General features: G+C 39.1%; 1 protein-coding gene across 2 annotated transcripts; it reads left to right on the top strand.

Annotated features, from left to right (window-relative positions):
* Positions 1–27,355, top strand: CST7 (cystatin F). 2 transcript variants are annotated; one of them, XM_027853790.1, is made up of 6 exons: positions 50–133; positions 561–655; positions 21,556–21,675; positions 22,297–22,454; positions 26,464–26,580; positions 27,003–27,355. In XM_027853790.1, the coding sequence occupies exons 2-6, from the start codon at positions 571–573 to the stop codon at positions 27,078–27,080; spliced, it is 558 nt and encodes a 185-aa protein (XP_027709591.1). In that variant the 5' UTR covers positions 50–133; positions 561–570; the 3' UTR covers positions 27,081–27,355. The 2 variants fall into 2 exon arrangements, with proteins under 2 accessions (XP_027709592.1, XP_027709591.1); XM_027853791.1 differs by lacking the exon at positions 561–655 and having other exon boundaries at positions 1–133.

Genomic DNA, 27,355 nt, shown 5'->3' with positions numbered 1-27,355 from the left:
CACACTCTAAGGTTGTCAGGAGTGACCAACACATTCTAACTGTTAGACTTCTGAAGTGGAACTATGAGGGCGACTTGGAGTTGGCTCAGCTTTTGTCTTTTGACTCTGGCTGACTCAGTCAACATTTCCAGTGGTAAGATAAAAAGATACCCATTCTGAGGATCTCTTTTCTCATGTTTCTCATTTCTTCACTGACCCCCCTGGGCTTTCTTTGTACAATGGCTATCATCTCACCTTATCTACCAGAGAGGCAGATCACTGTGTCATTTTTCCCCCCTCTGTGCTCTAATTTAACAAGTTCACTAGGTGATGGCTTTTACTGACTGATAAATTTTCAAGTTGTTCTCAACTGCATTCTCTCGCTTCTTCTCTACCACAAGAGTCCTAGATATTTCAATATGATAGGTTTCCTTTGTGATCTTATATATTTTATTTTATGCATGTAAAGACATTCTGAGAAGGAATTCACCAGTCCAGAAAGGGAGTCTTTTACATGCAAAAAAAGGGTTAAGATCTCTGATCTAGCAAGTTGAGAGGTTTGTTACCATATGTTTATATAGACTGTGTGGAATGGAGAAAAGAGCACCAGATGTGGAATTAGAAGACCTGGGTTGGAGTCCCAGATCTTCTGTTAACTCACTGTGCAACCTTCAGGGTAAGTCATTTCACTTTGCTATGCCTCAGTTTCTTCATCTGTGAAATGGGAATAATATGTGCATGGTTAAAGCTCAAATATGGTTCTTGAGAGGTAGTGGGTTACCTTTCAGTGGGGATCTTCAAGGAGAGACTAGATGACCATTTGTCAGGATGTGATAGAGGAGATTCTTGTTCAAACCACCTAAAGCTTGGACTAGGATTCTGGAACCATGTATTTAAAGCTGGAAGAAAGTTTAGAGATCCTTTAATCATTTTACAGAAGTTAAGTGACTTGCACAAGGTCACACAGATAACAAATACTTGATACAGGATTCAAATTCAGGTCTCTGACTCCAAGCTCAGTGTTAACCTCTAAAGTCCTAGGATTCTGGGACTATCTACTCCAAAAGATCATTGTGAAAAAAGAAATTTATAAACTGTGAACCTCTCTAGAACTGTGAGCTAGGCCATATCTACAAGAATCTATATTAAATCAAGTTTGATTAGAAGATGGCTATGACCAGCTGATACCAGGAGAAAAGTCAGAATACTAAGTAACTAGTAGACCAAAGGTTCTTAACTTAGGGTTCATTTTATGAAAATATTGTTCAGTCAGTGGATAAACATTTATTAAGTACTTACTATGTGCCAAGCACTATACTAAGCTCTGGGGATACAAAAAGAGGCAAAAGACATGCCCTGCCCTCAAGGAGCTCACAATCTAACAGGGGAGACAAGCAAACAAATATGTACAAACAAGGTATATACAGGATATATGGGAAATAATTAAGAGAGGAAAGGCACTAAAATTACGAGGGGTTGGGAGAGGTTTCCTGTAGAAGACGAGATTTTAGTTAAAGGAAGCCAGGGAAGCCAGTAGGCAAAGCTGATAACTTTATTTCATCATACTTGGTTCCTTTTGTAATCCTATGCATATTTTATGCATTAAAAAAAAAAACTTTGTTCTGAAAAGGGGCCCATTGGCTTTACCAGACTGCAGGCAGATCCAAGAGACAAAAAAAAAAGTTAAGAATCTTTATCCTAAAGGAGATCTGAGTAGTTTCTCTTCTTTCTAGAACTTGTCAGTTGAGTAGCATCTTTCATCTGGATTGCCAACACTAGCCAATCCTACCAAAGAATTCACCTCTTCCTTCCTTCCCTACCCCACACTCCCCAGCCTTACTTGTTCTGCCAAAGAAAGCATTGAAGGCAAGCTTTCTAAGCTTCATGTGCAAATGAAACAAATACAGGTTTGGATTACATGTGCCTTTATGGCCAGTGCAGCAGCTGTGGTTTCCTTTTGAGGTGAAGAGGCTTCAAAAATGCTGTTCCTCTTAACACGCTTGAAATGAGACAGTGTTTCTGGAAACTTTGTAAGGGGGAAGCTTGAAAGCCTGTGTTCACACAGGTTTTTCTTCTGCATCATACAGACTGGGATGGCAAGGATCTTAACCTGGTAAAAGCAACCTAGAGGCCAAGAGATTCACACTTCGTTAGAGATATATAGTTCTGTCTGAAGTGTTGATTGTTCTTCTTACCCTCATACTACCTGTTAAATTGTTGTTCAGACACTTTGAGCTATTTTTATATCTGATGGTTTCACCACCACCATCACCATAGCTCCAATACTTTAGCCAAGAGGAAGGATATTTAAAAGGGTAGATAAGAGAGACTATATCCATCTGGGAAACTATAGTGGATACAGATATCCAGAAGATTGGACACATAAGCATATAGGAATCATGGTCCTTTGAGATCTCTGAATCAAATACAATCATTTTTATAGATGAGAAAACTGAAACAGAGAGACAAAAACATTTTCCCAAGGTCACACAGGGCATTAGTTGCAGAGATGGGCCCAGAATCAGTCACCTCATATTCTCTTTGTGGGGTATTGTTACCTGAACAAATTTACCAACCTTTCTACCTCTCACTGCTACTGGCTCATTTTCTTTTTGATTCTCTCTTCCAGATTCGAGACAAGTCTAGGGTAAGGAAGTTTCAGACTTCATACATTATGAAAATTCTCTCTAATCAGTTCCATAATATCTCTCCCCTTTGGGCTAACTTCCCTTCTTTCAATACCAAACCATATGGGCTTGGACACAAATCATTATAAATTACCATATCCTTTAAGAGCAATTTAAAATAGCATGGGGAACCAATGTGGTAGCACACACCTCTTGTCTCCGCTGAGAAAGCTGAGACTAATGGGTCACTTGAGTTAGGGACTTTTGAACTGTAGGAGAGCTAAAAAATGTTTATCCCACATCTGAATTAAGTCTAATACCTATATGATAAACCCTCTGGAATCTGCAAACCACCAGGCTTTTTAGAAGAGGACAAACCAGTCCAGTTCAGAAAAATACAGTAGGTTAAAACTTCCAATGAGTCAACCAGTGAGTTGTCACTACATTATCTGCCTGATAGGGAGACCTAGCTTCCAAATTATAATACTAACAACAACAACAACAACAACATAGGAATGCAAAAAAAGCATTTAAAGAAATAAGTTCACGTTTGTATTGTTAATGACTGAAGAGGTAAGGATCAACATCTTTTTTTCCTCTTCCTCCCTCCTGTCAGAGGGGTAATGGAAAGTGAAACAGTCAGATGTATAAAGATGTCCTGAGGGTTTTACCTGTTAGCTTTTTCCCCAGCCGTGGTGGGGCAGCACCCCATAGAAACAGGGGAAAGACAGGCATTATAGACTGAATGCCAACAGTTTCATCAATCCCTAGTCTGCCAGCCTATTCAACTATATCTCTTCTCATTTCTCTCTCTCTTTCCTATATATTTGGAGATACATATTCTCCTATACTATAAGGTCCCAGTCTGCTGCTTTCCCAATTTTATGCCACAGGGAAAGTGGTCAGTCCCCCAATTCCCTACTAGCACTGTTTTTTCTCACTTCCATCTCTCCATGTGACTTCTCCCCAACTCAGCCATATAACTTCTCTCCCATTTCCTTTCCAAGGCCAAAAGATCTCAGACTTAGCACTCCAGGTAAAATGTATGCACACTCTTACATAGATATTCACCCCTCCCTAGCCTACCAACTATATATGACATCTCTGGGTGGGGGAAGAGCTATATGTGTGTATGGTAGTATGTAGCCTACTCTGGGTGCTATATGTATGACTGGTGCAGTAACCAGTGTCAGAATCATTTTGCCCTAGATCAGAAGGTTGTGTCTTAAGAGATACCAATGGAGATTGAGGCAAGGTGGGAAGAGGAGGTAGTCATCCTATCCTCCAGTTCCATGATTTTCAGCTGTTGTTGTTCGGTCATTTTTCAGTCATGTCTGATTCTTCGTAACCCTATTTAGGATTTTCCTGGCAAAGATACTGGAGTGGTTTGCCATTTCCTTCTCCAGCCAGTTCCATGATAGCCTCCCTGAAATTATGGCCTGCAAAAACGATGCAAACAAAATGATGCAACCCTGTTCTTACCTTTGATATGTTGATAAGCAGTGAAATCAAATCCCTAAGGAGCACATAACATTTGATTTCTAATTCATTGCGAAATAGACTTATTCTTGCTTAGTAGCTGGTACTACTAGCCCTTGTCCCAACTTACCACTTAACATTCACCTGAGTATTCATCTTTCAAAAATAGACACAGCACAGATCAACTGCTCCACTTTAGCTGGATGAAAACATTTAGGTAAACAAAGAAGGTCAAACTATTCCCAGTCATTCAAGGGCTTATTATACCAACCTTCAGGCTTCTCCCTCTGGTTCCTACTGACCTCCCTCTGTCCATTTTTGCATCTTGTTAGTGACTAGTGATGTATTCTATACACAGTAGCTGGTTAACAAATGTTTATTGTACTATGTTGTATCTATTTACCAGAGATATTGTGAAGAAAAAAATGGGAGTATAACTGTGAAACTTCTATGATTTGATGTATTAATATTAATTGAAAAAGAGGAGGCCAGGGGAGAGGTTGTGAAGGGGGAAGGGATACAGAAAAGGCCATGGCTAGAAGGGTCTTGGAATCTGGAGCACTACAAAATAAAGTTATTTGCCCAGGGTTGCACAGCCGGTATGTATGAGGGAAACCAGAACCCAGGTCTTCCTGGCTCTCAGACTTGCTCTCTAACAGATATTGTGCTGCTTCTCATGCCTAAGTACTTTTGGATAAAAGTACATAAGTGTGTACTAGGTAAATGGGGAAGAAGGGAATTGGACACCAGAAGCTCAGAGGATCAGGAAAGACAAGGGAAAAGGTATCTCTAGGGCACAGTTCTGAAGCGCACAGGAGTTTCTCAGAGGCAGAGGTGGAGGAAGGGCACATTCTGAACACGGGAGACACCCAATACAAAGGCATGGGAAAGAGTATATGGGAAGAACAAGTCAAGAAGGCTAGTCAGACCAGACCACAGAATATGGAGAGGAAGGAATGTATAACAAGGATGGAAAGGTAAGTTGGGGCCAAGTTAAGAAGGGTTTTAAAAACTAAACAGAAGCTCTGTTAGTTGATCTTAGAAGCAATAGAAGTCAATGGAGCTTGAATAAGGGAGTGACTTGGTCAGATCCCCACTTAAGGACATTCCCTTTGGCAGCTGTGTGAAGAATAGAGAGACTAAAGAGAAGAGAGACTTGAGGTGAGGCTAGTTCCAGCCAGAGGGGCCATTACACAGCCTCTGGCCTCAGGAGGCTTACAGTGTAGTTGGTGGGTTCAGACACCAACACAGATGGCTGTCAAAGAAGTGCAAAGCAAAGTGCAATGTTAGATTTAAGGGGAGAGGTTTTTACTAATTGAGCATAAATCAGAAGGGACTTCAGGAGGAGGTACCACCTGAGATAGGTCCTATTTTAAAAGATAGCGGGAAATCAGCAGATAAAGATGGGAAAGATGCCATTCTAGGAACAGGGTCTACCAGGGTGGGGAGCCTGCAAAGCCTAGATTTGTCCAGTTTGGGTAAAGCATCAAGGTAAGGAGGGGAGTAATGAGGAAAGCTGGAAAAGTGGAGTGACTTCAGGTTGGAGGGGGCCACAAGGGGAGTCTGAACTTCTTTTGGAGGTTAAGAGTGAGCCACTGAATGTCTTTGAACAAAATGGTCTAACTAACTCTATCCATCAGAAAGATTATAGAGAAGAGTGATCACTTAAAGAAGGCTATTTCAATAGTGCAGATAAATGGTCTGAGCTTCTACTAGTGGGGTGGTAGTAGGAAATGAGAGGAGAGGTTAGGTGTTAAAACCAATAGGACTTAGTAACTGAATATGAAAGGTGAGGGAAGGAGGAAAGACCAAAAGAACACCAAATTTGTAAACATGCGAGTCCCAATAGATGGTGGCATCAGATAAAGAGGGTAGATAAGGGAAAGAGCATGATGTGGAAAAGACAGCATTTGATTTGGAATCAGAAATCCTGAATCTGCAAGTTACAACCTTAGACAAGTTAATTAATCTGTCTGTGCCTCGGTTTCCCAATTTTTAAAATCAAGGGATTAGAGTTCTTTTCAAACTTTAAATCTACGATTTTAGGAGTTCTTTTCAAACTTTAAAACTATGATTTTATGACTTTGTCCTGTATTTATCATATAGAGAGAGACGGAGAGAGATTGAGACAGACAGAAAGAGAGGCAGAGATAGAGAGATTGACATACATATTTGTGATAGAGATAGAGATATCCATCTCGGTCTCTCTATACATTTTTCACACATAGTTTGCATGTTGTCTCCCCCATTAGACTCTTAGCTCCTTGAGAATGACTGTTTTTTGCCTTGCCTTCTATTCCCAGTAGTTAGCATTGTCTGAGCTACATAATAGGTGTTTAATAAATGCTTTTTGACTGACTAAATGATCTGCCTTTTACAGGTCAGAGAACCAAGGTACAAAGAATTAAAGCTTCTTGCCTGAGGGTCCACACCTCAGTGATGGGAGACTAGAGTCAACTAGAGCCCCAGCCTCTTGGTTTCTAGTTCTTTAGCCTTTTTATTCCCTAGGTTACCTACCATTTATCATAAATTACTGAGCTTCTACACTCCCAGCCGACCAAGAACTGTATTCGCTCCTATTCATTATCTGAATTGAAAACAGAGGCACAGTTTGAAAGGCTTTCTCTACTTAAACTGGAGCTATTGCAACAACCTTGCTTGTGACTCAGTGTCAACTATCATTAAAACCACATTGGGGGCTGGTGTTTGTTATAGGAAGAAAGAAAAAAGTGTTCAATCCCTTCCACAAATGAATCATAGACCCTTGAGATAATGGGGGAGATTGAGTAGCCATCGACCTCCCCACCACCACCACCACTACCACCTCCTGTCAGAACGGTTGGTTCATGACAGTTATCTAGTCAGATAATTCTGTCACAGGAATTCTATATTAAGCACACAGAAGTCCAGTCTAGATACTCTGTCTCTGGTGAACTTTTTTTTCCTACTATTCATATTTATTCACTAGCTTCCAATAATTTGTGGTGTCATACTTTCATATGAAAGAATTTTCAAGGTAGATGGCATCTTCTAGATCATATAGTCCAACCATAACACTGAGGCCCAGAGAAGTCAAATGATTCACCCAAAGTCACACAACGTAGGGTATAAGGGTGAGGACCCCATGTTTAAAGCCAAGAAACTTGGGTTCAGATCTTAATTTTGTTATTTGCTAGCTGTATGACTACACAAATTGTTTAACCTCTCTAGGCCACAGCTTTTTTTGTTTGTTTGTTTGCTTATATTTTCCATCTATAAAATGGGAGTGATAATCTGTCCATGATAGAGTTGTTGTAAGGATTAAATGAGTCAATGAATATAAAATCCCTAGTACAATGTAAGATACTATAATAATAGGAGCACTACACGGTGCAGTAGATAGAGCACTAGGCTTGGAGTCAGGAAGACTCATCTTCCTGAGTTCAAATCTAGACATTTATTAGATTGTGTCCCTGGGCAAGACACTTAACCCTGTTTTCCTCAATTTCCTTATCTGTAAAATGAGCTGGAGAAAGAAATGGCAAACCACTCCAGTAACTTTTCCAAGAAAACCCCAAATGAGGTTATAAAGAGTGAAATATGATTGAATTAAATTATAATAATAGCAGCTATTACTCATGATAGAACTGGTATACCTAAGTCTAGTCCTATACATTGTTTAATTTGTTTAATCAGAAAATTGGGAATCTTTCAGTTTTCAACTGTTACAGAAGACAAGAGCTACATTAGTCAACATCACCCAAGTAGTCCTTAGTACACCAGAGCCACGCCTTTGTGTCTTAAACTTTGAATATATGGATTGCTCCTATTCTTTCCCTGAGTCTTTGAATAGGAAATTGCACAAATTAAACTTTGTTCATCTCCTATTACCATTGTTGCTGGGTTGTCTTTTTTTTTTTAAGATAAACATTTGTTCTTTCTCAACTATTAGATAATCTGCAATTTTTTTCTGGAGCAACTGGTTAATAAGTTTAAGCAATAGCCCTTTTGCTGCCACAATGACTCCCAAGGAAACTTTGGAAAATGACCCACAACTTTGAGTATTTGTGTGTGTGTGTGTGTATGTGTGTGATCACCCAAATCTTTCCTAAGCATCTTGAGTAGCAACTCTGCCACTGGGCTCAAAATCTTATGGGAAAGGTGGAAGGAATATATATTGTTTGGGTTCTTTCTCCCCAACCCTCTTACTAAGAAGCAATTTGGTCTCTGATTCTCAAGGTTTAAAGCCAAATTCTGGTTTGATTTGATTGATGTTGTCCCTATAAATTTTTAACTATGAGCTATTCCTTTATAAGTTTTCTCTGACATTTAATATCAGAACTGATCATAGCCTGTCTGGGTTCTTTAAACTATCTGGAATTCCTTAGAAGGCTGCAAATCTCAAACATTTTTCTCTAGTCACTTCTCTTCTACCCCATTCTATGATCCTATCATCTTATCTGGTCTTCATAAGGTCTTTCCACACTCTCCCACCATATGTGTGGGAATATGTGCACATATATATGTATATGTACATGTGTGTATACATACATCATATGTATATATGCATGTATGTATCCTGTATAGACATATATATAAATGCTTTCACATACCACCATCAAATGTTTTTTCTGTGTGTTCAGGTCTAATTTCTCAAGCCCTCTAAACTACCTTTTCCATGTTCTCTCTTTCCAATAGCCCTTCTTCCTCCCTCTACCTTTTTTCATCATGTATACATCACACATCCATGTATGCACACATACACACACACACACACACACACACACACACACACACACACTAACGCCAGGGTGGGGAGGAAGCCATAAGAGCCAGTGATCACAAAACAGAATTTTTTCTCTCTCTCTCTCGGAAAAATAAGCAGCGCTGGGGTTGGGCTCAATCAGATGTTTGTAGTGCTAAAGAATGAGAAGGTAAAAGGTAATATTTGGTAGCACTAAAGACTGAGAATGTGTTAAGACCTTAGGAAACTTGAAGACAAGTTGACCTAAGAAATGGAGATTTTGTTATTTAGCCAAGTCAAGAGGACCTAGTAAACCAAGACTAATGGGAAACTTCTATTTTTAATCAATAAGCATGTAACAAATACAATGGGAACAGTGGTTGGCCAAAGCAAATTCAACTTTGTCTGCACCACTTTCTTATCGACAAAACCAAGGAGTTGAGACTTCGTCAGTGGTGTAGTCTGTCCGCTAACATGGATCATGAAACTAACATGGATCATAGTTTGATCCATGGTGTTTAACAGTTGCTGTGAGAGAGAGAAAAAAAAAACCCTGTCTACAACCAAACTGGTAGTTAGCTTCTCTCAGCTTAAGTAGGCTGGTCCCTGGATAAGAGACATAGGCCCATACTGAAAGCCTTTCCAACTTGGTAGGAATTATCAGAACTTGTATATAACTTGCAAAACTTTCAACAATCTAGGGTCACCTCCATACCATGAGAAGATACTGGATCATGAGATTAGGCCCATGTACTGACTACTGAAGCATAGTGATAATTCCCAGATAACAACTATATCATTAATTTACCTATAGCTGAATGTGAGACAAACTGCCATCCTTTTCATGCCAGGCTTATCACAGATGCTTTTTTTGGCTCCGTATAGAATATTGATGCTAGAAGGCACTTTAGAAGTCATCTTCTGCAACCCTCCCATTTTATAGATAAAAATACTGAGACAAAAAAGTCACCAATAGCCTAGATAAATGATCATGAGTCTATCACCAGTGAAGTTTGAGAATCTGCTGTAAAAAAAAAATACAATGCTTGCTTTCCCACCACTTTCCTGCCTCATTCAGGTAGATATGATTATATGTATATAATCAATCAACCAACAGGCGTTTTTTTTTTTTACCTAGACACAACAACGTCCATTGGTGAATTTATTAGATATAACCTATTTCAATATTGCAATACACATTGTTGCAGTAGAAAAGCAGGAATAGCATAGCAGATTGAGAGGTAGAACTTGATTCAAATCCCATTTGTTAAACATGTCAGCCAGTTGTTCACCTAGAAGTCACTTAATTTCTTTTCTTTTTAGCCCATATGTTTTTTTAATTAATTTAGTTATTTTTAGTTTTCAACATTCACTTCTATAAGATTTTGAGTTTTAAATTTTCTCCCCCTCCCTCCTCTCCCCCTTTCCCAAGATGGTGTGCAATCTGATATAGGCTCTGCATATTAAACATATTTTCACATCAGTCATGATGTGAAAGAAAAATTAGAACCAATGGAGGAACCACGAAAAAGAAGACAAAGACAAAACAACAGCAAAAAAAGAGAGCAAATAATATGCTTTGATCTGCATTCAGACTCTCAGTTCTTTCTCTGGATGTGGATAGTATTTTCCATCATGAGTCTTTTGGAATTGTCTTAGATCATTGTATTGCTGAGAAGAGCTAAGTCTATCAAAGTTAGTCATCGCACAATGTCGGTTCTGTTCACTTCACTCAACACCAGTTCATTTAAGTCTTTCCAGGTTTTTCTGAAATCTGCCTGCTCATCATTTCTTTCTTTGTGTGTGTGTGTGTGTGTGTGTGTGTGTGTGTGTGTGTGTTTTAAATGTTGGAGGCAATGAGGTTAAGTGATTTGCCCAGGGTTCCACAGCTAGCTAGTAAGCGTCTGAGGCCACATTTGAGCTCAGGTCCTTCTGACTCCAATGCCAGTGCTCTATCCACTGTGCCACCTAGCTACCCCTCTTATATTTCTTATAGAACAATAGTATTCCACTACATTCATAAAGCACAACTTATTCAGCCATTCCCCAATTGATGGGCATCCCCTCAATTTCCAATTCTTGACCACCACAAAAAGAGCTACTATAAATATTTTTGTACATGTGGGTCCTTTTCCCATTTTTATGATCTCTTTGGGATACAGACCTAGAGGTGGTATTGCTGGATCAAAAGGTATGCAGTTTTATAGCCCTTTGAGCATAGTTCCAAATTGCTCTTCAGAATGCCAATGGGCATTTATTAAGGGCCTTCTACATACCTGGGCTTGACTAGGTGGTGAGATACAAATACAAACAAGACAATCCTTACTTTCAAAGAACTTACTTTTTATAAGAGCGACAACATGTATGTATGTAGAATAAATACAAGGTAGTTGGAGAAGGAGGATACTAACTGTTTAAGGGATCATGAAAGGCTTACTGTTGAAGGTAGTGCTTGAGATGTATCTTGAAGGAAAAGAGGAATTCTCTTTGTGATAGAGGTGAGGAGGGAGGGAGTGCATTCCAGACACTGGAAACAGCTAATGAAAAAGCAAGGAGATGAGAGACAGCACTGTGTGTGAAGAACAGAAAGGACAGTTTGACTGCATCAGAGTGATGAAAGAGGAGAGGAGAAGGATAAGGCCAAGCTAAAAAGGAGTTTACATTTTATTCTAAAGGCAATAGGGAACCAATGAAACTTATTGAGCAGGAAAGTAACATGGTCATGCCTGTGTTTAAGGGAAATCACCTTGGTAGCTGTATGGAAGATGGATTGGACCAATTTGGAAGCCAATGCAATAGCCTAAGCAAGATGATGTGAAGGCCTGAAAGAAGGTGGTTCCTGAGTGAGTAAAGATAAGGATTCAGATTAAAAGATTTTGTAAAGGTAGAAACAGCAAGATTTGGCCACTAATTTGATATGTGAGGCGAAGGGATGTGATTAGTAGAAAAGGACACCAAGGTTGTCAACTTGAGTAAGTGGAAAAAGAATGATGCCGTTAATAGTAATGAGGCAGCATTGAAAGAGAAGTGTGGTTGGAGGGAAAGAGAGTGAGTTCTGTTTTAGACATACTGAATTTGAAATGTCCAATAGATGTAGGACTGAGGGCAGAGATCAGTGCCAGATGCATAAATCTGTAAGTCATCTGTATAGAGAAGATAAGTAAACCCATTGAAATTGATGAGGTTGTCAGAAGACACAAGGACTCAAGACAGAGCCTTGGGGTACTCCCATACTTAAGGGGCAGGACCTCTGACTCCAGGAAAAAAAACAAAACTTCAAAATATGGCTCTATTCCCTCTTACCTGACTTAGTTTATGTTATCCCTTTCCCATACTCTGTTCCAACCAAAGTGGCCTCCTCAATTTGGCATTCCATCTATCTCCATGTCTTTTCACAAGCCGTCTTCAATGTTTATAATGTACTTCCTCTTCCCCTCTATCCAGGCTTCCTTCAAGGCTTAGCCCAGTTATCTCTCCTATGCAAAAACATTTCTGATCCCCAAGATATTAGTATTCTCTCTCTCCTAAACTATCTGGAACTGTATTGACTTATCTGTGAAAAAATTGTGGCTCCTGCTCCCACGTTAAAGGAAAAGACTCTGCTTGGTTTTGTCCTGTTCCTCTGGTGCCTAGGCAGTTCCTTCCACATACTTTGGAACTGCAATTTCATCAATATGGGTACTCCCTCTAACAGTGTAGGTGAGAGAGGTGTCAAACATGCATGGCTCACAACACTCCCAAAAGCCTGGACCAGTTTAAAAAATAATTGGGAAATATTTAACAAGGTAAATAAAAACACAATAGTACATAGATAATGTTAATATGTGATTTTCTAAGTCAATATGTGGCCAACAGGAATCCTTATATACAGCTTAGTGGCCTATTTGAATTTGATATCACTGCTATATTGATATACATATATACATATGCATATATATGTATTTATATGTATGCATGCACATGTGTATTATAACACATCCACATCTTCTCATCTCCTTGACCCTTATTCATTTCTGTATAGAAATCCTTCATGGAGAAGTCTACCAGACATTCTGGGGGCCCTCCTCTAGGTCTTTATATATCTCATAGCTACCATTAGAACGCTTAGGCCATTCATCATTTATCCCTTACTTTTACTATGGGACTAGCCCATGCCTTTTTATGGTCCTAAGTTTCCCTGACATCATTTATATCTTTTCTCCTCTGCAATTCTTTCTCGGTAATATATTCTGGCCTATTCATGTCCACCATGCAGCTCTTCATGAATGTCCACCACACAGTGAACTTCATTTTTAACTATTCAGAGACTCTAATATTCCATTATTTGCAACCACAAATCATCACCAGAAGAAAAAAAAGATTAACAATATGAGTCTTTTTGTTTCAGGGAAAAGCTTGGGAACATGAAAAGCACAGCACATTTTTCTAAAGGCTATCCATTCTACTTTTCCCCTTAGAATCAATTCTGGACATATCCCATTATCCATTGGCAGTGTCTGTCTGAGATATATGTACTAATGGATGAGCTTCATGGGCTATCACTCCAACAGTATGTAAGAATGAGGAATGTAATAAGCATCCTTCATCCATTTGGTTTTTCCTCTAAGGATAGTTAGGCCAAACTGTTTTGCATGACTTTAAATGTTATTTAGGAGGTTCTGCAGTGTTCTTTTGCTCAATGACATCAGCAGCACATCATCTGTAAACAGACACACCCAAAGGACCATACCAACCTTTTTTGATTTGGCCTTCGTGCTGTGACAGTGGCAAACAACTTTGGCAAGCATGCATATCCTTGTTTTATGCCTCACTTGATATTAAGAACCAGAGAGTCATCAAACAAAGTGATCTCTCTTGTTAAATCTCTCAAGGAATCCTGTGTGACTTGTACATATGTATGGAAATTGCATTGTTGAAGGGAAACTTTAAGATGATGTTTTCCTCTACCGATTTAATTTTTTTAATATTCAATAAACAATAAACAGTGGGATCTCATGATATTCACACCCCTCAATGAATTATGTAACTGCAAAAATATGGTCTGCTATCATTTGCAAAAACTTACTTTTACAACCTCCTCAAACCTTCATCAAGGATGGTCTCAATGCATCTGTAAATTATTCTCATAAAGAATTTTTAGAGATGAGAAAGTAGGCATATGAGTTATCCGCTAATGATATTTTTCTTTTTTTTTTTTTTGGTAATAGGGTCTAAGATTTTTTCCAAGCATTGGGCATCCTCTTCTTACTCAGATATCTTAGGACTAGATCCCTCAACACTCTCAAAATTGTGTCTATAGTTTAGAACTTCACTCAAGGTCCTTGTCCTAGTTCAACTACTCTTCTTTTTTTTATTGTTATTTCTGCTTCCTATTAAACACATCAGGGTTTATGACAAGAGTACAAATGTGACTACACTGTCAGAGATGGAGAGAAGCAATATTGACAACTATTTTTACATTTTTTAATCCATTTTTCTTCCAATTTCATTCCCTAATGACCCTCGTGATGATTTGGCTTGGGTTGGGTCTCTTGCCAAGCTTTCTGAAAACTCACTTTTTCTTTGACTGCTCATAATAATGAAGTACTGCTCATAATAATCCAACCTTCTACATAAGATTTTACAAACAGTTTTATATCTTAAACTAGTGCTGCCCTTGACTGCTGCACCTCTCTGTTTGACAAAGATCAAGTGTTTGTTGACTGACTCTAGGGCCCAGGGGTGCAGAATCTATGGCCTGGAGGCCACACGTGGCCTTCTTGGTCCTCAAGTGCAGCCCTATGACTGAATCCAAACTTCACAGAATAAATCCCCTTAGTAAAAGCATTTGTCCTGTAAAACTTGGACTCAGTCAAAAAGGCACACCCAAGGACCTAGAAGGCCACATGTAGCCTCAAGACTGAAGGTTCCCCACTCCTGCTCTAGGCTTTTTTGTTGTCTTACTTCTCCTAAACTTGCTTAGGAAATGGTGAGAAACTGTAAATGTTACCCATTTCTCATTTTCTACTGTCATCAATACACACAATATGACAGATATTTTGCCTCAATTCAACAGATACGTTGCTTCAATTGTTCTCCATATAACCTCATTTTTATTTCTTCTGGCATGGTATTAGAAGCACCTTGCAAATAGTAAATGCTTAATAATAAATTGAAATTTAGAGAGGCACAAAGTCACCATGAAAGCAGTGATAGTCTTGCTATAGGAATGAGAGATGAAAGAGACAGAAGAAAACATCTAGTCAATCACCTTTTACAGATAAGGAAACTGGGGCACAGAGAGAAGTCCAGGATCACACAGGTAACAGAGATAGGGTCTGGCTCCTTGAACTAGTCTTCTTTCCACTATATCACACTGCTTCTTCATCTTGGGGTATTCTACCAGCACCTCAAATATGAATATCTAAAACCAAACTTAATGTCTTTCTTCTATATACCTGTTTTTCCTTCCGATTTTCCTAGTTCCATTAATGGCAATGCCATCTTCCTAGGCCCCCACCTCCACTCCTATTCCTGCCAGATATGTTGCCCATATGGGAGGATATTCCTAATCAGGTATAGGTGGGACTAGATGATAACCTCTGGGGTCCCTTCTAATTCTGAGGTATTGAACCAAGAAAGAACTTCCCTGACACAATACAAAATTATCTACTTTCTTCTTTTATCTCTACACAATGTGTGAGCAGCATAAAATATAAGAAAGGACAAAGATGCCTGAGTCTGCAAAGAAGTTACCAGTTGTCAAATATCTCTGAAGGGGAGAGGTGGTTAAGAAAGTGGCATAAGTAAGGGGAGATTCTGTCACCATTTCCTTTCATATGAATGGTTTCACAAGCTAGCAATCTGACTTCTAAGTGGGGGCTTTCCACCCACCCCACAGGCAATATTGAAAAGTCTCTAAAGAAGACCCTCTCTACTTTCCCCACCCTCAGAGCTGAGCACCTTCCTTTGTGAACTTAACACATATCTTAGCTGACTGAAACCACACATTCATACTCAAAGGCCTGTATTCAGGGTGGGTGTTTTGGAGGTGAAAGGTTGAAACCAATTTTTTTCCTTTTCTTGCGTTACACCAGCATTGAAAGATCTTCATGTACCTAACGCTAAAAATTTTTAAATCTACCTAGAGGGTACAGAGGGCCTGCTTAGGACCTCAGGATTGTCCAAATTCTCCCTTTTTGGCATGTTAGGCTTGATACCTAGTTGAGGAAGGAGGGTTAAGAGCCTTGAATCCACATCATATCAACACCACTTCAAGGTACTAAAAATGTTTAGCTTGGAGAAAAGAAGATGAGAGGCAACACAGTGGTTGTTTTCAAGTACTCAGTCTTCACATGGAATCTTTGAACATTGTAATTGATCAAGGGTGTTGAGTCAACAAGCATTTATTAAGTACCTACTACATGCCAGACCCCACGCTAAATGCTGAGGATACAAAGACCAAAAAAAAACAAAAAAAAAACCAGTCCCTGCTTTCAAGGCCCTTATAGTCTAATGGAGGAGACAACAGGCAAATAATAGATATAAACAAGATATATACAGGATAAATTGGAAATAATCTCAGAGGGAAGACATAAACATTAAGGAGAACTAAGAAAGACTTCCTGTAGAAGGTATAAAGGAAAGGGAAAAAGAAGAGAGAAAGTAAGTTCGATTCTTCCTATGGCTAATTCTGAATTTGTGAGCTTCTTCTCAAAGAGACTAAGCCCCCTACCATTGTTTTAGCTGAACATTGAAAAGCAGTTATCTGTAACTTCCCATAACCCAGAGGCTCATCCCCCACAGGTGGCCATTACCCATTAGGGATCATAGATTCTAAGATAGAAAAGACCTTTAAAGGTCATCAAATCCAACCCCCTCTTTTTACAAAGAAGGAAACTGAAAAGGTTCAGTGTCTTGCCAAGGTCATCTAGATAAAAAGCAGTATAGTTGGAATCTGAAGTCAGGTCCTTTGACTACAAATAGTGCTATTTCCACTGGGCCACACTGGCTCCCTGAAGTTGTCTTCCTGGCAAAACAAAGCATTTTGATCATGGCATGACTTACTAACTTAACTCTGAACTCTCCTGAATTTGTTTCCAGACTCTAAAGCAACAAACAAGTGAACAGCATCCAGGGCCCTTTGTCCAATACTTCATATATTAAAGTGCCTTTTATTTCTCAAATGCAAAACAGGGTCTCTGAACGAATTTCTCTCTGTAATGATATGAACATTGGCTTTGGAGTAATTGAATCACATAATTTGAGAGTAGGAAAGGACTTTAGCAGTTCTTTTAGTCCAACCCCCACACCAAAAGAATCCCCCAATAACATACCCAACACATGAGTCAGGTAACCTGAGGCTGAACACTCTGTCACTGTCTGTATATGATTATGGGCTTCAGTTTCCTCATTTATAAAATGAGAACATTAGGTTGAACCCTGTCTCTTTCCAGCTTTAAATCCTATAACCCTATTCCTTATTTTCTGACCACCCACCTCCCCTGCCCCCAAAGCTCTCTATCTATCCTTTCTGAAGCCAGTTTCTTTGTGTCTCTCCTGTTTATTCCAACCTGCCTAGAATGGTGAGGAACCCACATTTTCTGATCTCTTTATCCTTTTTGATGAAATGTTTGAGTGTCATTCTCTCCTTTCATGTAAATCCCTGCCACTTTATTTCTTTGGTTATTATTATTGTTGTTGTTGTTAATAATAATAACTTATTGTTATTATAACAATATATAATAACTAGCATTATGTAGCAAAGTGCTTTACATATATTATCTCATTTGATCCTCACCTCAAACCTGTGAGGTAGCTGCTATTACAGATATCCACATCACGACTTTCCCCATTGTGGTTTCAATACATTGCAGGTTGGCATAAGAAATTAAATGGGAATTTTGAGGGAGTTTTGCTAAAGCTATAGATGACACATGGAATTTTGGGGAGTTTTGCTGAAACTGTGGATGACAAATGAAGACCAGCAGGTGACACAGAAATGCATAAAATATATATATAGTATTATATAATATCAACATATTTTATCTTTTAATACCATAATAATTCAGACTTCTTCTCTGGCATGAAGGGAGGGCCAAAAAAATTTACATGGATTTTCCAGACTTCGGGGGCACCACGCCCCTAACCCCCACAATATGAAAGAGATAACTGTATTATCTCTACTTTATAAATTAGGAAACTGAAGCAGATAGAGACAAAGAGATTTGTCCAGGGTCACACAGCTAGTAAGTACTGAGCAAGATTTGAACTCAGGTCGTCCTGACTCCAACACTCTATCCAATGTGCCACCCAGCTACCAAATAGTCTTCAATCATATCCATGGCCCAAAAAAAATGTCATTCTTGAACCAAACTGATGATGATCCTCTCTAACTTTTCTAGGCTAGTCCTTGAACAATACATATACCCTCTATTACAAGGTCATAATGAAAACCTTCCCAGTTTGTTAGGACCTGTTGAACTTACATTCTAGTGGCATAGTTTTCAAGAACTCAGGGTCACTTCTATGTTACAATGAGATATCAGATCATAAGATCTGAAAGTATAGGAGTACTTACAGATTTTCTTAGGGTCCAATGCCTTTATCTTCCTTAAATGAAAAAGCTGAGACCCAGAGAATTTAAGTGACTTGTTCATAATCACACAGCTAGTGTCAGAGCTGATAGTGAAACCCAGTTTCAACCCTTGTCCAGTGCTCTTTCCATAACAAAACACTGTCTCCCTGAGTAGACTGAAGTTTCTATCTTAAAGTCCCTCATAACCTACATTTCTAAGCTTCTAATACATTACTGCCCTTCTAATACTCTACGGTCCAACCAAACTGGCCTCCTCACTGTTCCTCACAAGCAACCCTCCATCTCCTATCTCCTCACCTTTATACTTTCTGTCCCCCATTCCTCAAATGTACTTCACACCTCCAACTCTCAGAGTCCCTTGTTTCCTTCAAAACTCTGATCAAGCAACATATATACATATATACATACATATACATACATATATATAATAGGTAGACTTTCTTGATTTCCTTGTATTAATTTTGTATGTACTCAAGTGTTTTTGTTGTCCTCCCAAAAGGATGCGTGCTTGTTGATCAATTTACTAAAATTGTAGAGGCTAAGAGCCTCTTCCACAATGGTGGTGCTTCTGGAGACCCCACCTTTGATATAACTTGAATTTATGACTGTGAAAGAAGTCTGGGTAAATAACAGACAAAAGTGAGTTCTATAAATTCAGCTGCAGATGCAGTCTGCTCCCATTGTTCCTTCAAATATGACACTGATGAGGAAAAAGATCATTGGCCATCTCACTCTTAAAAGGATTCTCACCCTTCTTGCTCCCTCTTCCTTATTCTGTATCTCTTTGCCTCCTTCTCCTCCCACCCCCAAAAACAAATCAAACCTTGCCTAGAAGAGGAAAAAAGAGCCAAAGGAGTCGATTCATTCAACAAATATTTACTGAGTGTTTTAATTGGGCGTACTCTGTCCAGAGATACCTATCAACACATTCATGTCTCTCCACCCTATACAACTCTGATCACTGTTCTCTCATGTTTGTCCTCACCTGAAGAATTAGGGGAAAGTGAAGAAATCTATGAGCACATTGGATAGACCCACTGCTTTCCCTTTGTAGTGCAAGGAGACCTACTTTTTTGCAAAACAACATGGTAGATCCAGGTTGGGCTGTAAATTTGTAGAAATCTAATGAATAATGTTAAGAAGTTTAGTCAAATAGGGGAGATAACATGTGCCACATAAGTGGCACAAACTAAGTGCTGGAGAAGAAAGGAATTATTTTTGATTGGAAAAGTAATTGGTTGCATTTCAACTGGATCTTGAAGGAGGGTTAGTTCAAGAGGCAGTTAGTGCTAGTAAAGTTGTTGGGGGTTTGGGGAGGAGAGTATTGTTGAGAAAGGAAGAAAGGCCATCCTAGACAAAGAGAGTAACATAAATAAAGGAAAGATGGCTTACTGTATTTGGGGTGGGAGTATCAATCTAAATTGAATGAAACCTTCAGCTTTTTGTGGGAAAGTAGTAGGAGACAAGACTTGGAAATATAGGTTAGAGTCAGATTGAAGAATACTTTAAATATGAACTATATTTAGTTGGTTTTAACAAAAGTTACACAATTAGTGCAGGGCCTTAGCAATACTAATTACTGGTGATATTAATCTGGTAGAGGAGCAGATGTAGAAATCATTAATGCATCCTAGACACAGTTTCAAAACTGCATTTCCCTAATCTTCCACCTGATAATCTGGCTTCAGAAACTTAATAGCTGTGGAACCCTGGGTAAGCCATTTAACTTCTGTTTGCCTCAGTTTCCTCAACTGTAAAATGGGGATAATAACAGCACTTACCTTGCCAGGTTGCTATGAGGATCAAATAAGATAATATTTGTCATTTTAAAAAGAGCCCTTGAAGTGTCTACACAGAGTAGGCACTATATAAATGTTTATTCCCATTTTCCCTTCCCTTCCAAACAGTGAAAGTATGTTCACAATTTTAGTTCTTCAAAACAGCTAAAAAGTTATTAAGATGTCCAAATTCTTCAACCCAGAAATCTTACCACTAAGATCATATTCCAAGGAGATAAAAAATAAAAAAAGAAAAGGTCCTACATAAGCAAATTTTTTTTTCATAGCAGCACTTTTTTGTGATAGGAAAGTAGATGCCCATTGATTAGCCACTCCCCAAATAAATTGTGGCACATAAACATATTGAAATATTATTGTGCTATAAGAAATGATATGAATAACTTACATAAGACATCCATAAACTAATGAAGAATGAAATAAGAACCAGGAAAATATACACAGTAACTACAATCTAAGTGGAAAACAGCAACAAAAAGAAGGCTCTGCAGTCCTTTCTCTCCTCATAAAATCCTCATGAAACTTCTCCCCTACCCCACTTTCCAGGAACAGCATCTCTGCTGAGTGAGTTGCTTAGTTAGGCTCCCAAGGTCTAGTCCTGTCCACAATTTGACACTCAATCACCAAAGAGAGTTCTCTTGAGTTAATTATCTGTTCTTTTCTTTGCTGCTTGAACATTGCCCCTGTGTCCATGTCTGTCTAAAGGGTGTGTTTCTGTTCTGTGCTGAATGTAGTGTCCTCCATTAGTCAGATGTCTCCACTTCAAAGTGTCATGGCCAATTGTGGGAGGAGTAGGGGAGGAGAGAGTTGGGGAAGAGAAAAATGCCCTCCCAACTCTACTACCCTCTGGTGTCAACACAGGGATCTCCTCCACAAAACTGCTGTTGGCCTAGACTACTGAACTCTCAAACTGCCACTCCTAGAAACACCATCTCTCAGGATCACTGTTCAGGTACCTATGCTCAGGGAAAGAAACACAGAGCAGAAAAGGCAGACAGAAGCTCAAGCTCACCTAACCAAGCCCCTCTGCTTTAGCAGCCAATTTTGGCAGAGATCATTTCTGATGAGGGGTGGGAGGTGGAGGGAGAGAAGGGAAGGAAGGAGGGAGAAGAAGCTAACTCTCCTTTAAAATTGATCCACCACCCTACTATCTACTACCCCTGCTATGGACATGGGGATAGGGGAAGCCAAGGGACCACTAGAGTTTCCTTCATCGTCCCAAAGTTCCAACTCCTTCAGAGCCGAACACAATGTTCCCAGATAGATGCTTAGCACTCCATGGGGGTGCATTCAGAGGAGGTGGAGCGAAGGGGAAAACCTTTTTACCCCTCTTACATGAAAATCAACATTAAAATGTCCTTTATTGTGTCCTAGGTGATGAATGCCTACCTTGCTTACCCCTACACCTGGCTGTTTCAAAGCATGCAGAATGGATTAGAAAGGAGAAATGCTGGAAGCCAAGAGGTCAATTATGTGGTTACTGCAATAGTCCAGGTAAAAATTATTAACAATCTAAACTAGGAAAGTGGTTGGGGGAATGGAAAGAAACTACTGACTCTCCCTGGCATTCAACTCAAGGAGTTGAGCTAAGGTCTTCCCTTATCCCAAGGGAAGCCTATGTATTTAGTCTCTACTTACAGGTTTCAGATAAGCCTTTGAATAAAGCAGAGGTTATTCCTATAACTAGTAGGTGCTTAGCAAGGAAAAGTAGTGTCAAAACTACAGTGGGTGATTGGGGAAAGAAAGAGGGGTGTGTGTGTGTGTGTGTATGTGTACGCAAATTTCTAATTCTTTGAGGAGACAATAATTAAAACAGTCAAGTTTTTCTGAGGTTCTTCAAGTGCTCAGGAAACGATTAACAGGTTTAGTTGCCTTTTTTTTTCTCTAAGGCCCTATGTTGCCACGTGTGGTGAAAATTCAATTCATCCCAACTACCAGTTATTAGAGACCTCCCTTAGGACTGACTCACCTGCTATTGCATAATTGTGGGAGGAAAGAGGTGGAGTTGGGGGAGAAAAGAGAGAAAAGCATGTTGTGATATCAGTTATAGGCAGAGGGTCCCTTCCATTACAAATAATGTGGTTGGTTGGCTACGCATTTTTTTTTCTCTTTTAGGACTTGATGCTGGAGAGAAACCTGGATTTCCCAAATTTATAAAACCCAGTGACCCTGGGGTTCAAAAAGCAGCCAGGTTTGCAGTTGAAAGGTTTAACAACTGCACAAATGACCTCTTCTTATTCAAAGAACTTCACATAGATAAAGCAATGGTGCAGGTGAGTGCTTTGACTACAGATCTGTCATGTAGTCTCCTCCTCAATCCCTTAGGAAAAATCTAAGGAAAAAGAAAATTCAGGATTTTTAGCTTTGTTTACCCAGAAACTGCAAATAGCCAGAATTTGGCCAGCAATCTGATCCTCTCCCTCCAAAAAAGCCTCTAAGAAGCCAAAATGTATAGACTGTCATTTTCTAAAACTGTTAGTTTTTATTAAGAGAACCCCAATGATCTTTGGGGCAGCTAGGTGATGTAGTGGATAAATCACTGAGCTTAAAGTCCCAAGAACCTGAATTCAAATCTTGCCTCAGACACTTACTAGCTGTGTGACCCTGGACAAGTCTGTCGTCAGATCCTGTTTGCTTCAATTTCCTCATCCGTAAAATGAGTTGAAGAGGAAATGGCAAACCACTCTAATATCTTTGCCACGAAAACCCCAAATGGGGTCACAAAGAGTTGGACACAACAAAAACAATGGAACAAGAGTACTGACCCTCACTAACAGCCTATTTATTTGCAGTAGAGAGAATACTAGAATTAAAGTCAGATGGACCTAGGTTCAAGTCCCTGAATCTGCTAATTACTATCTATGTGACTGTGGGCAAATCAATTAGCTTTCCTGGGCCTCAATTAGCTTTCCTCTCCTATAAAATGAGGGAGTCAAACTAGATGACCCTTAAAGTCCTTCCCAGCTCTGCTTTAGATACACTTCCAACAAACTTGGTTGGAGGGAATGTTGTATCCCAGGAAAGAATGTGCTCATGAAGTCAAGAGGAACCCAGGATAACATTTGGCCTTTTGATACTTATTAGCCATGTGGTTATGTATAAGTTCCATCATCTGTAAAATAGGGATAAAACCTATAGGAGTTACCTCCCAGGAAGATGTGGCTAAAAGAAAACTTATAGCACATCCCAAAACTTACTATGTAAGTTCATTTGTGATCATATATAGGATTTCCCAGACCATGGCAAATCAGAAGCAGCAAAACAGAAGATCTAAGAAGGAACAATGATTTAGCTAAATGTTATTAAACTGGCTCTAAGGTGTGGCTGGTATTAAGACAGAAAAGCTATAAAAAAACAGACAAAAGGGTTTAAGAAACTGGGTAATCTGGAGCTATTTCATATGGGATAAAACAGGCTTACCTCAGTTATCTATAGGTACATCCCTTTTTCTTTTTTTTAAACAATTTTATACAAGTGTAGATATTCATAATGACTCTAAATCAAGAAAAAGTTAAATTATGTCCAGCATACAAGAAGGGAGGGAAGTAACAGAATTCTTAGATTCTCATCCAAAATGGTTTAAATCTGTTATCCAGAAAATCCATCTTTATGGAACACCTCCTTTCCAAAAGATGCCAAATAAATTGTCTTCTATTATTTCTGGCACTACATTTATGGAATTTAGGTTAGTTTGGTTTTTTAGGGTAGTTTTATATATATATACATACATATATATGTATATATGTATGTATATATGTATATATGTACATGTGTGTGTGTGTGTGTGTGTGTGTGTACATATATATATATATAACCTTGTGTTTCTTTATTTTGGAAGGAATTATTTCAAACATAGTATTCCAGGTCCTTAATTCTCAGGTTAAGTAAACATAAATGCCATCCTGCTACCCTTTTCAGTAGATGCCTAGTATTATTCCCCCAACCTACCTTGGAACAGGATTTACAGAATTGAAAATTATCTTGCTTCACCCTCAAACCTCCAAAGTCTTTTTTTCTTTTCAAATCATGGCAAATGTACAAACTTCTTTCAGAATTTAACATTCTTTAGAATAGGAGTGAAAAGTTAGAAGAACTAAGGGAGGGCAACATAATCCAGGCTAAACTAATTTCTTTTATCTCTTCTTAAAGGCAAAGTCCTAGGGAAGATCTCTTGAGATGACTCCCCAAAGTTATTCAATTCCTCAAAAATTCTTCACTTTAAGTACCATCTAACCTTGTACAAAAGTGTCTCATGTTTTATAAGGGAAATTCAAAAGTAGAGGTGAGGATCACCACCACTTTTCCCACATGTATATTAGTGCCATGGGCTACCATCTCCATATATATTTAGGAGAATTAGAAGACCAGCTATGATTGATATAAAGACTAAAAGTGAAAAAACACAAATAAGGTATTCCAGGGCAGTGGCTGCTTTGGGTATCCAACAACCCAGTCTGATTCTTGGACAATTATATGTTTTCTATATGATGAGGATTAAATGACCAATTATAGTGAACTCCCAAGTGAGGTCTACATCACAAAAGTTGCCTGGTTCACCATAGTAGAAAAGTAAGGGGAAATATTGAAGGCATAGTTCTGTGGCAGAAAAATAGCAACTAAACAGCTTAAGTGTAGTTGGAATGAGGATTATAGAAAGATGAAAGACTGTTGAAGGCAGAAACTCAACATGTCCAAAACAGACTTCCTTATATTTACTGCCTCCAAACCCACATCTTTTCTAAATTTTCCTAATTTTGTCAAGGGTACCACAACCAAGGTTTGCAGCTGTAACACCATCTTCAACACCCATATATCCAAACAGTTGCTCAGTCTCATCATTTTTACCTCTAAATTCCTTGAATCTGTCCCCTTCTCTCTCTTTGCCCAGCTACAACACTATTTCAGGTAAAATAGTTGACTAATGGTGGCCCTGCCTTATCTCCCCATTCCAATCCATCCTCCACTTGGTTGTCAAAGTGATTTTTCTAAGGCAAAAGTCTGACCATGTCACCCCTTTACTCATTGAATTTAGTGTTATCCCAAACCCATAGAATTAAATATAAACTCCTTTGTTTGGCATTTAAAACTCTTTACAACCCATCTCCAATCTGCATTTTTGACTGTATTACCTATTAATCCCTTCCACTCATGTTGCAGTCTAGCCAAAGTGGCCTTTTTGTTGCTCCAGATACAGAACTCCCATGTCCTAATTCTGTTCCCCACACCCATGTAATATACTCCCTCCTCACCTCCACTTCTTGGAATACCTTTTTTTCCTTCAAGATTCAGATCAAGTGCCCCCTTCTGTATGAGGTCATTCCTGATTTCCCGATCTACTAATACCTTCCCCACCCAATGTCACTTTGTACCTGTTCTGTGTGTGTTGTTCTTCAGTCATTTCAGTCACATCCAACTCTTCATGACTACTTTTGGAGTTTTCTTGGCAAAGATAATAGTTTGCCATTTCCTTCTCCAGCTCATTTTACAGATGAGGAAACTGAGGCAAACAAGTTAAATGACTGGTCCAGGGTCACACAGCTAATATGTGTCTTCGGCACTTGTCTCCCCATTCAAGTGTAAGATCCTTAAGAACAGGGTTTGTTTTGTCTGATATAGGCACTTAGTAAATGCTTGCTTGATAGAGTTATGACGGGTAGGGTATCTAAAACAGAAAGTATCCACAGAACCTGTGCAAGAATGGTCAAAAGCTGGAGAATGGCAAGCTACGATACTTTTCATCTATCATGAGATGGGATTGAACCTGTGATTTCATTAGTATAAGGAACTCCAGCTGAGTAAACTCCCTCTGTCAAAGAAAAACCAGTTCTGAAAGTGACAGTTTCAGAGAATTGCCTGGGGCACTGAATTATTAAGTAGCTTGCCCAGAGTCACATAGCCAGAATGTGTCAGAGGCAAGAGTTGAACTCAGGTCCTCTGATTCCAAACTCTCCTCAATTTTCCACTGTACCACACTGCCTCTCAATTGGATTTACCTGATGGTCTGGGTAATTGCATGTGAATTCATAGCCATTGATATGTGGTTAAGATATCATGGGGTAACACAAAGGTCTGAGCCCAGTACATACAGAGTTGCCTTCCACAAGGTGTTCTCTCTGAATGTCATTTAGTTGCTCAAGTCCCTGGTCTTAATAACACCCTTCACAGTACAAACCTTGGTCAGGGCATCTGACCTCTCATCAGTGATGCCAAGTAACACCTAAAGGATAATCTTAAATCTGTTTTACCACAAATAATCCAAGAGCCTATTCTTATTCAATTTAGCTCGTGAAAGGACTGAAATATATGATTGATATGCATATAAGCCGAACAATTTGCAAGAAGAATGAACATTACAACTTGGACAGCTGTGACTTTCAAACAGATAGAACTTTACAGCAGGTAGGACACTTGATCTTCCTAACTTCCTAACTTTTCCTCTTCACAGAGTCCCTTGCATGCAGCATACTCCTTGATCATTTTCAGGGTGCTTCACAAAATTACCACAATGGTTTCAGTTTTATACTACATCAAAGTTAGGCTTCCACACAATCATGAACCACCCCTACTGTGGGAAGGCACTTAAAATTAAAAGGAAACTCTCCATTGTTTTTGGTAAATTGCAAGCACTGCTGTTTATTTCCTTTCAATCTAATAAATGTCTTCTCCCTTCTACATAAACAGTTGAACTGGGAAAAGAACTAGAAATCACTTCAAGTGATTTGGTGTGAGGCTGTGCCTGAGGTATTTGGGGTGCTAATTAAAATATATGCTGTTGGGTTTAGAAATACCATATGTCTCAAACATTTTCTATCTGCTTACAGACATTCAATTGCTATACTGAAGTTTGGGTCATTTCCTGGCTCCAAAAGACTGAGGTGCTTGTTCTCCAATGTCAGTGATTTCTTGCTTCTCCTCAACCAAAGGCTGGATGGTGTTTTGGTTTTCAGCTCAACCTTCACTTTCTGCCTATCACAGATAGTCTGTATTCTTTGAATGTATTTGTGCCTTAAACCCTACTAGAACTTACATGAACTGATGCTGAGTGAAGTGAGCAGAACCAAGAGAACACCGTACACACTAAGAGCAATGCTGTGATGATCAACTTAGCTCTTCTCAGCCATACAATGATCCAACAATTCCAAAAGGCTCATGATGGAAAATGCCATCCACATTC

This window comes from Vombatus ursinus, unplaced genomic scaffold, assembly GCF_900497805.2.
Source record: "Vombatus ursinus unplaced genomic scaffold, bare-nosed wombat genome assembly UNPS02010219.1, whole genome shotgun sequence".
Taxonomy (NCBI): domain Eukaryota; kingdom Metazoa; phylum Chordata; class Mammalia; order Diprotodontia; family Vombatidae; genus Vombatus; species Vombatus ursinus.
This window is presented reverse-complemented; position numbering and strand designations above follow the sequence as displayed.

Excerpts from the sequence above, each read along its gene's own strand:
- CST7 (XM_027853790.1), top strand. The coding sequence starts at position 571 with ATGGAGAAAAGAGCACCAGATGTGGAATTAGAAGACCTGGGTTGGAGT. Across the intron at positions 656-21,555 it reads CTCACTGTGCAACCTTCAGG|GTGATGAATGCCTACCTTGC; the intron begins GTAAGTCATTTC and ends ATTGTGTCCTAG. Across the intron at positions 21,676-22,296 it reads TGGTTACTGCAATAGTCCAG|GACTTGATGCTGGAGAGAAA; the intron begins GTAAAAATTATT and ends TTTCTCTTTTAG.